Source organism: Pleurodeles waltl, chromosome 5, assembly GCF_031143425.1.
Source record: "Pleurodeles waltl isolate 20211129_DDA chromosome 5, aPleWal1.hap1.20221129, whole genome shotgun sequence".
Classification (NCBI taxonomy): domain Eukaryota; kingdom Metazoa; phylum Chordata; class Amphibia; order Caudata; family Salamandridae; genus Pleurodeles; species Pleurodeles waltl.
In genome coordinates this window covers 1,313,472,698-1,313,485,636 of record NC_090444.1, presented here as the reverse complement: position 1 = coordinate 1,313,485,636, position 12,939 = coordinate 1,313,472,698, and the positions used below count along the sequence as shown (strand labels likewise).

General features: G+C 42.8%; 1 protein-coding gene across 1 annotated transcript in view; it reads right to left on the bottom strand.

The window, feature by feature from the left end:
- AKIRIN2 (akirin 2) overlaps positions 1-6,750 on the bottom strand; it is a 34,767-nt gene extending 28,017 nt beyond the window's left edge. Inside the window, exon 1 of the mRNA XM_069235554.1 lies at positions 6,344-6,750. Within this exon, the coding sequence (XP_069091655.1) occupies positions 6,344-6,536 (193 nt within the window). The 5' untranslated portion in view covers positions 6,537-6,750. The remainder of the gene's footprint in view (positions 1-6,343) is intronic.
- Positions 6,751-12,939: the final 6,189 nt, after the last annotated feature.

Below are 12,939 nucleotides of genomic sequence, written 5' to 3'. Positions count from 1 at the left end.
CTGTGCGAGATGGTTAGCAATGATGTGATACTGGAGTTGAACTAAGATTGCTTTTTCAATTATCTTGCTGATAGGTAAGTGATGGGCAGGTTCTTATTATGAAGCAAAGTTGGCTTACTGCAGCTTCGAATATCAAAGGCAAAATGTGCTTTTTAATATAAGCTATTTTTCATGAAAAACCCAACTTTGAGACCATCATATTTAAAATGAGTTTCTCTTTTGTTACAAAGAGTCCATCATTTCTCCTACAGTTTGCAATGCATATTGCTGTTTATGTGTTAATTGCAGCATTTTGAAGATAACAAAATGGGTAACCAGTGCAGTATGGGTCTCTGGTGACAATTTCACTCACTGAGCCACATGGCAGCCAGAAGATGGCTCCGTGGGTTAGCCACTTTAGTGCTAACGTCAACAGGTAGTCTTCTGTAATCAAAGGAAAGCGTTTCTGGTAAAAGCACCAGAAACATTTTCATTTTAAGTACCAGTCTGCACATCATATACTAATTACATTGGACAGTTTGCTCTGTCAGGGAGTGAACAATTTTCCAACTTGAAACCGCTCCAATTAAAAGAAGCATTGACAAAACCAACAGGATTTCGCCTTTGGGAACCACTGGGTTTGCCTATAGTTTTTAGCGATGCTGTAAAAGAGGATAAAGAGCAAACAAAAAGAACTGCTTCAATGCAGCTGCAGTGACCTCGTTATTGGGCTTGTACACCACACAAGTATCAGACTACAAAACATGCTGGGATTTTTCTCTCCTTTATTTACTGATCAAAGTTGGTTTCGTAAATAAATAAAAAAAGTAATGACATCAGCACAACAAATTACATCACTGCACCCTTCACTCCTCCCAGGACCCAATTAATGGCAGCTGCAACATGAATGCACAGCAGGTGTACTGAAGGCAAGCCCATCTGCCCTGCCCACGCCTGGACGAACCTAGCACTGCCTATCGATACTTTGCAGCTCTCCTTAGGGAGCTAGACACCCAGATGCCGTTCCCCCAACTGCTACCGTGCCTTGACTCACAACGGTAGGAGCCTTCACCATCACCAACTGATGGTTCTCCAGCAACCATACACCAACACCTCCCACGCAAATACTAAACTACCTCAGCACCATCGACCAACACACCACACAAGCACCAACGCCTTTACCCCCATTCTACATCACAGCAAACCTGTACCTCAAACACTCATGCATACTTCTCAACACAATTACTAAGCAAACACATAACCAAAATATGGGACCTGCTGAGTAGCATTGCATTCGACATCCTCTACATCAGAGACCTTAGTTTAACCCATCATCTACTCCTGACACGCCACATCAATCCCAGTGCTACAGGATTGCTCAAGGACTGCCTTCGCAAGCCAGAACAATAACTCGCTATCATCTACAAATAATCCATCAAATGCACAACATCCAAAGAGAATGCCACTCCACTCTTGGAACAACTGCATTTTCAGCTGCAAATCTCAAAGCTTCACCCAGAACGGAACCCTCACCTACCTACCACAAGCCACCTTTAACAACCTTACCAACTTTACCACTCTACTCACCAATCCACTCCAGAGCCTAAAATCTCAACAGTGACCATAGCTTTCACCTGGAAGAGCACATCACTCACTGCTCCAAAGCACTTCTCAAAACCTTGAGCAACACCGGACTCACCCAGCTCGCCCCAGAACCAGCACACCACAGGACACACAGTTGATCCCCATCTTCACCACAAGAAACAGCATCAAACAGAACTCCACCACACTGCTCATATGGACAGCCACTCCATCACCCACTTTCAAATCAACATCTCAAGTAAACCCTCCCACCACCCTGACCCACATCATCAACACTTACACCATGTCCACCACTATTCCGGACGAATGGAAAGTTGCAGAAAACAACGCACCCTCAAGAAGACCGTGGCCGACCCAAACCAACTGAGCAACTTCTGGTCCATCTCCCTGCTTCCTCATCCAGCCAAAGTGATTGAGAAGGCCTTCAATAAGCAACTCAACTAGAGCTACACAACCTTCTAGACAACAATCAAGATTCAGAAAGAACCACAACACCAAACCCAACCAGTTACATTCGAATCACCCGGGACAGAGGAGAAACAGCGGCCCTCATCCTGCTCCAATGTCTCTGCAACCTTCAACACTGTCTCCAATAACACCCTCATCAGAAGAATCCACAACATTAGCATACAAGGATCTGGTCTCAAATAGATATGTTCCCTCCTCATGGGAAGAACTCCTAAGGTCAGGCTGCCACCCTTCACAAACAGAGACCAAGAAATTAATATGAGGAGCCCCATAGTGATCATCCCTACCATTAACATATACATGACATTGCTCACCAACATCATCAGATCACAAGACATCACCATCATCCCTTACGTTGATGACATCCAACTCATTCTCTCCCTGAGGGCAAAACCAAAACTGTGGGAGCATAAATGTGATATAGAGCAACTGTTCTGCAGGTTGTGCCTGCACTGTGATTTCACGAGTCATGCAGCTGTACAAACCCTGGCTTTTGCACTTTGGCTGAGGTGGGTAAAAGTCTATGAACTGTTTATTCATGCTAGCGTCCCCTTTGTTTAAAAAAATCCCATTTATTTTGAAGAAATTAAAGGATCAGGTAGATAAAGGATGACTTATAGAAAAGGTCCAACCTGTACCTGTTCCTCAGCACTGAGAATGTATTCATTCATGTTAACATTCAGCGTAACTAATAAAATCCATTATGTGCACGCATCTGACTCAGCTATTTCAATATATGTCAGTGAAGTTCAAACAGTATAAAAAGACTGTGCTAGCTGTTTTGTGCCCCAGTTGTTCTCAGGCGAGCCAAGGGCACTTGAAAAGAGAAGATGCGCTCTACTAGGAACAGAGGGCCTCACAGACAAACAATGAAGACGTAAAGCTGCAGTTGCACTTTTTTTTTTTTTTAAACCAGCGGAGGTCCTAACAGAAGAGTGCAATCGGGTCATAGCCTTTCGTGTGTGCATCCTTAGGTTTGTCATGGGCCAACTTCCACTATTAAACTTGCCCTTACTTTTCAGACATTAGGATGAGAACCCCAACGGAGAACTCCAACTGCACAACTACCCCAGGATAACTGTACTGCCATTTGATGGAGTTTGTTTTGACCAATGACTGTTTCACCACTGCGCATATTAGTTGCTCAATGTTCACCAGTAGCACATGGTATGTTTTGTTCAGTTTAACTGCCTATGGGCTTTGACATGATATTATACATTACATTTTGTATTCAGCTCAGCTGCCTATTGGCTTGGACATATTATATATTGCATTTTGTATTCAGCTCAGCTGCCTATTGGCTTTGACATGATATTATACATTGCATTTTATATTCAGCTCAGCTGCCTATGGGCTTTGACATGATATTATACATTGCATTTTGTATTCAGCTCAGCTGCCTATTGGCTTTGACATGACACTAGACATTGCATTTGATATTTAGGCTAGCTGCCTGTTGCCTTTAACATGACATTGCATTTGATATTTAGGTTAGCTGCCCATTGCCTTTAACGTGGAGTTAGACATTGCAGTTGAGAATCCAAGCTGTATTTTTCCAAGCTGTGTTTTTGCACCAGAGAACCAAGATGTTTTTCTCACAGTAGACTAGACATGATAAGAGAGTACATGGGTGTTGTTTTTTCTTCGCTTGAGCTTGGGAACAGGAGTAGTCTTGGAGACCTGGCCAGTCTCCAAAAGGCTTGCTCAGTTTCCCAGGTCTGAGCGGAGGGGGCACACCTTTGTAACGAATGTAACAGGCTGCAGAGAGTCAGATTCGAATCTGCCGGACCTCGTGCTGGAGCTTGGCGCCAGCTGCCAGCAATCCTGTGTGGGTAGATGAATCTCTCTTTCTCGCGGCTGACAGGGGTCATCAGCTTGCAGACCTTAGAAAGATGAAGCTGTAGATAGTTCCCACACGGTGAAGTATTTGTTTTGCTTTGCATTCAATATCTTATAAATATAACCTGCTGTGTATATTGCAAACTGATATATTTTGTTTGATTAACGCGGACTTGAAAGCTACTAATTCGTCATTCATAAATATTGTGGTTGGGGAAGAATTAACAACAATAAAAGTCTTCTTTGACCTCAGAAGTGCATTTCTGTTGTGTTATGTTAGTGCTTAGAAACTAAATAAGAGGAAAGCACTACAGATAACTAACACGCTGGAATTTTTGCACCCAATGAACATGTAACTACAATAGTAGTGTAAAGGAAAGAGCAAAGGCTGCAAAAGCTACAGCAGTTCCTCAAATTTTTACTAGGGGTCTCTCTCAAGTCAGGCACAATTGCCTGAAATAATCACAAAGCAGAAGGGTTGTGGCCCCAACCTAGAAGTTTGTATATACAGTCTTTGAATGACTTCACTAATAGTAAAATTGAAGTAGGCTAGCCCACTGACCTATACTTTATTCTGTAGTGGGAGTGAGCATTATTTGGGTGATTTGAACAGACCAATGATGACACTGTTGACTGAGAGCCTTGATATATGTACGTACTTTTTATTGGGGGGTTGGGGGGGCGCGGAGGCGACATGAGGCTGGCAAAAAAACAAGTATAAGTAAAGGCAGTGGTTGGCTGGAAGATAAACCCACACGAGCATCCCAGTACTGGTGGTAGGCCTTGGTACTCATGGGCGCTGTTGTCAAAAGACGACAATTATCGAAATATGCAAGATCGGGATATAGTATTGCCTAGCCTCATTTGAGTCTTATTAACATTGTCCAGGACAAGAGAAACGCTGCTTATGGATCACTGCATTTAGTGTTTTTGTTTATTTAAGTTATTCCACAAAGACAGGAGACAGAGACCAACTCACGAAACCACAGCATGTTTCAGCAGCGATACCTCTAGAGCAGAGGGGGGCCCAATGATTTTTATTTTTCAACTGGGGTGGGGGGGGGGCGCTCAGCATTAAAAAGTTTGAAGACCACTGCTCTGGAGAAAAGGTCACGAGAGCAAGAATAGAGATGTATGGATCTAGCATTCAGTGGCGTAGCGCTGTTGCAAACGTTTTTAAAAATATAAATAGATTATTCACTTTGGGAAAAAAAAAAAAAAAAAAAAAAAAAAACACACGCAAGTAAAACTCCGATTCTTTATATTTACTTTTAAAATCACTTACAAATCTAAAAATCATAAGCAAATTAGTTGACCATTAGCTCCATTAGAAATAATTAGAATGGGTTATTCGCATAGCAACCAAAAACATCACATTCAACATTTGTCTGTAACAAACATAGATCGGTATTTGGATTACACTAACGCCAAAGTCAACAGCCTTCCCTCATATCCCAACTACCACGCACTGTCGGCAGTGGTGGTTACCCTAAAACAGCCTTCACGGTGACTCTTCTGTGAAAAGGCTACATCAACAATTTCAAGTATCCGTTAAGTCTCTACGTGTACCAATTGTTACATAATGTTTAGCTGTCAGGTTAGAAATGGCAAACAAGATCGTGAATGTAATCAATGACCCTTTTAGGAATATAACGGCATAACTGTTTATTTTACATCCAGGTCACGGTAAATTAGAAACCACACGACGCGAGACAGAACAGGAGTGATGCGACACCACTAGACTAAAGTGATACAATGTTCAGTTATGACTACTATAAAGTGCCACAATACTATCGAGACTACTACATTAATTCCAAAAGGAAGAAGAGGCCAACGGACTTTAAAAGGTTAACATTTGTTAAGGTTCTATCTATACATTTAAATAAATTACAGAACCATTGGATGCTTCAAAATCCTATGCACAGTTTCACGCCAATTTGGACGCAAAATAAAGTGAGGCAACGTAAAAGGGAAAACAATGACGCCCTATAGGAATTCAGCAACAAGCACATTTTAGGGCGCCTGATACTGCAATAGTTTCACACCTCATTACTGAAACATCATATTCAACCTAAAAGACGGTGAAGTGCCAGATTTTCGGAGATTACCCCGGTGGACACCTGGAAATACTGATCATACTGCTCCCAGTTTTCCAATAAACATGGACCAACTGACCAATTTGACAGTTTCGGAAAAGAAAGACTCGGTCCGGTGAAACTATGTAACATATGTCAATGCAAGCGCCAAAGGGGTCAGTAAAAGCCCACCATTTGAGTGTACTACAAGAGGCGCGCAGCAGCACCAACGCCCAGTCTCCTTTTACAGCTGCATACGCGCTGCTCATCTCGAACACGCCAGTATGGGGCTTCTGCCTACAGCCCACTAGGAAGAAACAACGAGCCCTCTACCATCACCACGCGAACCTCTCCAGACTCCCCCCATGCCAAAAGCTCACCTGTGGTAAGCTTGGCCGACACCTCTCCAAAGGGTGAGGGCTGCTGCACGCGGAGGTACTTCTGAGGTGAGGCCCCGGAGGACGAGGGGGTGCTGGGTGCAGAGAGGGGTGCGCAGCGCCTTCGCTTAGGGGACCCCGGGCTGTGTAGCGGGTCAAAGTCCAGAGTCCGCTTGAGGGTCGCTCCGCAGGCCATGCCCGGGCCGCGCGCTGCCTGCGGAGGGCTTTGCGGCTCCTTTCTGCCCCCAGGGACTGCTCCGGCGCTGCTCTGCGGGGTGTGCGACGGTCAGACGAGCGCCGGCCCGTGTTACTCTGCCGCCTGGTGCTGCTCCTGGGCCCCAGCCGCCTCCTCTGTGATCCTCCGCGGCGGCGCCAGTAACAACATGGCGTCAACAACAACGCCAGCGCTCATTCAAAACGCCGGCACGCACAGCTGGGATGGTGGCGACGTCAACGCGCTGGCGAGAAAGCGCTTGCCTTGCTGGGTCATGTAGTCCTAGCAACTGGTGATGGCGGTGCGCTTAATCGGTTTAGAAGGAAAAAAGAACTACATGTCCCGGGATTCAGTGGAACGGTATTTGAATTCCGTGACCTCGTAAAAGAAATAGAGTTGGGTTCTGACCTTTGGGGCTGATGTGTTTCAGGCATGGGGGCTGATGTGTTTCAGGCATTTGACACACATGGCACTTTCTGAAACATGGTACATCCTGGGCTCAGACAGCAGTAAGCAATTTGGAGCACCTTTCTTGATGTTTTAACCTGTAGCGTAGCAGCCTCTGTTTATTGTAACAGACATGGCAATATTCCAGAGTTAACGAAATTACATTTTAAAGGTGATGCACTAAAATATATTTTGTGTACAAAAATATATTTTTCCATTTTGTAAGTGAAAGTGACGGGGTTGAGCCTGGGTGAGATTACTCCAGAGGGAGTCGTTAAATGACTGTTTGTTAAACTGATGATTCTGTTTTTTGTCTAACGTGTTGCTGATTTTCATCGTTTTTATATTTTCTCCATTGTAAGCTATCAGATACTCTTCTGCGAGCGCGCAGCTAATACAATGGTCATCCTTCTGTCCAACAATTCTCACTTAGGGATTTGGGAATTTTATTTATGAGAATTACAAAGGACTTGACCTCATTGTGTTCAACAATGCTATTATCTACACAATTTGCGCCCTATCCGGGCTGGCGTTCTCATTGACGACAACAAAAGTGAATTCAGGTCAACGCAGCGTGGTCTACGGTGTTGGTGTTCCCAGTCCCAAACAAATCAAGAGGAGCATGGACGGTTCTGGTTCGACCTTCACAGGGCAAAAATCAACAATCATACGCACTGGGTTAGGGTTAGGGTTGTTGTGGTATTCTAGGCCTAGAATGTATTGACACAGAATGCTGGAGTCTCCTTGGAGACAGCGACAGTTGGAGGAGAGGAGAGGCAGAAGGAGAACGAAGGAAGGATTAGCTGTAGGCTGAGGTGTTTCTTGTATAACTATATCTTATATTAAAGATCCTGCTTCTTACAAAGAAGACTGTGTTCAAGCGATCTTTCACTGGCGACGAGGATGGGATGCTGAAACCCCTTATGAAGTCGGAACACCTCAACTACCTATCCTGGTAATTGTGCGATCTCAAGTTTTTTTTTGTGGCCACGCTGTTCTCTGGAGCAGTCTGTTATTTTTTTTGGAGGGGCTGTGCTGTGTGTCTAGTGTATATTGTCGACTGGCCAGACTTATACACACTGTTGCTCGCGCTACGCTCAGCGGGTGCTTAGGCTCGCGCTAATTGTTAACCACGCGCTGCCTTGCCTACCGGCGCAGCTCGCCTATCTCAGACACGCGCTCACTCAAGAGAGTATCAACACGGCGAAACCGGCACAGCGCTAACTTACAGCAACAGCTCGACTATCTCGGACACGTGCTTACTCGAGAGACTATCAATACGGCAAAACCGGCACAGCGTTAACCTACAGTAAGGTAATTACAGCGAACCGGAACAGCTTTCTTCTCTCCTGGTTGCGTCATCCGCATACGCTCATTGTTAAGCGTGTAAAGCCTCGTTCTCATGCCTTGGTGGCCATCTTGCTACATCAAGTGACAGACAAGTTAAAGTTCCTGGCGGCCATTTTATGTTGCTTTGCGATTCTGTGTGTCAAGCCTCATTCTCACGTTTTGGCGGCCATCTTACTACATCAAGAGGCATTTGAGTTGAAATTTCTGGCAGCCATTTTAAGTTACTTCGTGTTTCTGTGTGTCAAGACTCATTCTCACATCTTGGCTGCCATCTTGCACATTAAGAATCATATGAGTCGAAGTTCCTGGCGGCCATCTTAATTTGTATTGTGTATTTAATTTTACGTTTTTTTAAAAATATAACACAGGCACAAGATACTGTCAGAAATTTACAATATGCAGAATGTTACTTGTCCACCATTTTTTTTGCCTTCTCCTGGTGAACCACTAATTCCGTGGAAAAAATGGAAAAGTGTTTTTGCGCACTATGCTCGAGTTTGTGGCACCTCTCTAAATGCGGAAAGGAAAATGTCTCTTCTGATGCATTGTTTAGGTTCTGAAGGACAGGAAGTCTTTGAAAATCTACCTGAACTTACGGTTGAAGATGCAGGAGATCTCAATGACTTTGAAATCTGTATTAAAAAACTAGACTTACATTACTTACCGAAAATTTCCACAGTCTTGGAGAGGTATCATTTTGGAAAAAGATTTCAAAGATCTGGAGAATCTGTAGAGGAATACATTACTGTACTTCGGAAACTAGCTTCCACATGTGGTTTTGGTAGCAGTAAAGATGAAAGATTGAGAGATCAATTCATGTTGGGATGCAACGTTGATAAAGCGAAAGAATCTTTTTGGATTAAAGACAATCCGTCACTTTATGAGGTGATATCTATTGCTAAAACACATGAACATAGCTCAGCTTGTCTTGATGTGATCAGGAAGACAAGTTCACAGGGAAAGGGGGATGAAGTTCATCTTGTCAGTCAAGGAGGGTATGTACAAGATAAGACAAATCCTCAGAAATCAGTGAAGGATAATTTCAATAGCTCCAAAGTTAAGAAGGGGGTACAGGGAAGATGTTACAGATGTGGTGAGTTTGGCCACTATGCTAATTTCAAAGGTTGCGTAGGTTGGAAGGTTTTTTGTAAAAATTGTGGTAAGAAGGGACATGTCACTTCATGCTGCAAAAATTCTAGTTCACAAAAGAAAGGGGTCCAAGAAATAACATTGGAGGATGAAGATTCCCCAAAAGAATTTGTGTTACAAATAAAAAATGGAATAAGTGGCCCAGTGGAGGTTGTACGTATTGAAGGTGTATGTGTCCCTATGATGTTTGATTCAGGAGCAAAGATCACATTAATTCCTATGGGAATATTTGATAAACATTTGAAATCCTCTGTAAAATTATTCAAACCAGATATTTCTCCTAAAGGATATGGCGGTGAACCTATCAAGCTGTTGGGGTATTTTATAGGTTCCATTCAATATGTGGATAGACTCACAGCTGGCAAGGTATATGTCTCTATTAGAGGTGATTCCCTCATCAGTTGGTCTCATCAGAAAGATTTAAGGGTTTACCTTGATCCTAACGAGTCCCCGTCTTTTAGGCTGAAGAGTTTAGACTGTGTTAATACGGTAGATAATGGTAGACCCTCCTATGAGCAGGAATTTTCTAATCTTTTTCAGGCTGAACTTGGATGTTTGAAGGGCTATGTTCATGAGATCAGGTTAAGAGAAGGTGTTACACCTGTAGTCAGTAAAGTTAGAGGGGTTCCTTTGATGGTGAAGGAGAAAATGAGAACAGAATTAGAGAGGCTGGAACGGGATGAAATAATTGAGAAAGTTGAAGCCACTGAGTGGTTGGCTCCAGTGGTGATGGCGGTAAAATCTAATGGTGATCCGAGATTATGTGTGGACTTGAGAGAGCTTAATAGATGTGTGATAGTGGATCACTATCCATTGCCCAACATTAATGAAATGTTAGCGCTTCTCAGTGATGCTAAATGTTTTTCATCTATTGACTTGACCTCTGCATACCACCAGGTTAAGCTTCACAAAAATTCTCAGGACTTGACAGCTTTCATAACTCCCTTTGGTACTTACAGGTTTGTCCGTATGCCTTTTGGTTTGGTCTCAGCGGCTGCTGTATTTCAACGTGCCATAGAGAGGGTCCTTGAGGGGATTCATGGCGTCAAGATATACCAAGATGATATTCTAGTGCATGGCAAAGATGCATCCGAACATAATACAAGGGTACGGCAAGTTCTCCAGAGACTAAGGGAAAGTGGCCTAACGTTGAAAGCAGAAAAATGCAACTTCAATCTTAGTGAAATTGATTATTTGGGGCATAGGATCTCTTCTCATGGTATCGAGCCAAAAAGAAATTTAGTGAGTGCGATTGATAATCTTGCGAGCCCAACTTCAAAGGAAGAAGTGATGAAGTTTTTAGGGATGGCAGAATTTTATAGTAAATTTGTAGTCAACTTTGCGGAGAAAACCAAAGCCATTAGAGGGTTGGTTAGAAAGGGAGTTACATTTCGATGGGACAAAGCTTGTGAAGATGAATTTGAGAAGATAAAACATGACCTGAAATGTGCTCCGTGCTTGCAAAGCTTTGATCCAAGTCAACAATCTATCATTATGGCTGATGCTAGTGCCAAAGGTCTTGGTGCTGTTCTACTTCAAGTTCACAACGGGGTGGAAAAGACTATACTTTTCATCTCGAGGTGTTTAAAGGGAGCAGAATTAAATTATTCTGTCATCGAGAGGGAGGCGCTAGCTGTATTTTGGGCGATAAACAAACTAAGAAAATTTGTTTGGGGTAGTAAGTTCTGTGTGAGAACTGACCACAAACCACTGAAAGAAGTTTTTGAAAAAAAGGGGTTGGATTCGATTTCAGGAAGGATTAGAAAATGGGTAGTAACCTTACAGGAATTTTGTTTTGATGTGCATTATGTACCTGGGGCTCAGAATCTTGTTGCGGATTGTTTTTCCATGAATTGTCCTCTCAAGGGGATCTATTATTGAGGGGGACCAAACTTGTTCCTCCAGTGCAACTAAGGGAAGAACTCATTTCTATAGCGCATGAGAGTCATCCTGGTATCTCTAAAACTAAGGAAAGATTGAGACTCTCGTATTGGTGGCCGGGAATGGATGTACAAATTGAGCGGAGAGTTAGGGAGTGTTTGGAGTGTTCTAGAGCTGATAAGACCTTGATGTGCAGAGTCCAACCTATGGAGGTGAGGGAACTGCCTAGGGAACCGTGGCAGGATGTTTCATTGGACATCTTAGGACCTATTAGGTATTCCAGCACTGACAAGTATGTCTTAGTTTTAATAGACATGTATTCGAGATGGCCTGAAATTGGGATCACATCTTCGGTAGAAACGCAAGTTGTCATAGACTTCCTTAATCAAATCTTTGATAGGGAAGGGTTCCCATCTTCCATCCTCACGGACAATGGTGTACAGCTTGTCTCTCGAGACATGGAGAGATTTCTTAGTGACAAGGGAATTACACATAAGAGGGCCTCTCTTTATCATCCCGAGACTAATGGTATGGTGGAGAGATTAAATAGGGTACTAAAAGAAACTATTCAAATGGCTCTTGTTAATAACAAGTGTTGGAAGGAGGAGATTTTGCATAAAATCAGGAATTACAGATTGACTCCTCATACAAGCACAGGTCTCACACCGTTTGAGTTGTTCAGGCGCAGAAAACCTAACACACAGATGTGTCCATCTTGGGTGAATGACAAAGTAGCTTTAGAACCAGACTTTGGGCTTAAAAAAGAAAGTAAAATGGATAGAGAGGTTAGAAAAGCTTTTGAGAGAAAGGCCAATTTTGACAGAAGGAAGGCAGTAAAGAAAATTGAGATTTCTGTAGGTGATATTGTCAAAGTAAGAAATCCTCGTTTTGGTCTGTCTAATAGTCATTCTAAATTCTCTTCTCCCCTCAAAGTGATAAAAGTCATGAAGAATGCTGTAAAAACTGAAGATCATAGGATATGGAATGTTGGGAGAGTGGTAAAAATCACTGGGGTGGGGGAAGATGTATCTGTGAAAAGTTATGGGAAAAAGAGTGAACAAAGAGATGACAATGTCAAAATGAGAAAGAGCTCTAGGATCATTAGACGTCCTAAATCGTTAGTGGACTTTGTATAAATCTATGTAACAATGTGAGTAATGGTGTAACAATGTGTGTGAATGGTATAGTTGTATTAGTTATTTATTTCTTATTGTATTGTGTTAAAAAAAAATATATATATGTTTAGTTTTGGTTAATAAGGGGAAGATGTGTGGTATTCTAGGCCTAGAATGTATTGACACAGAATGCTGGAGTCTCCTTGGAGACAGCGACAGTTGGAGGAGAGGAGAGGCAGAAGGAGAACGAAGGAAGGATTAGCTGTAGGCTGAGGTGTTTCTTGTATAACTATATCTTATATTAAAGATCCTGCTTCTTACAAAGAAGACTGTGTTCAAGCGATCTTTCAGTTGTGTTGTGTTGTCTGGTCTTACCTCAATATGTACTTTAATGAAACCTTTCAACTAGAGATCTCGATTTTCTCTGTTAAAGCAGGAACTAG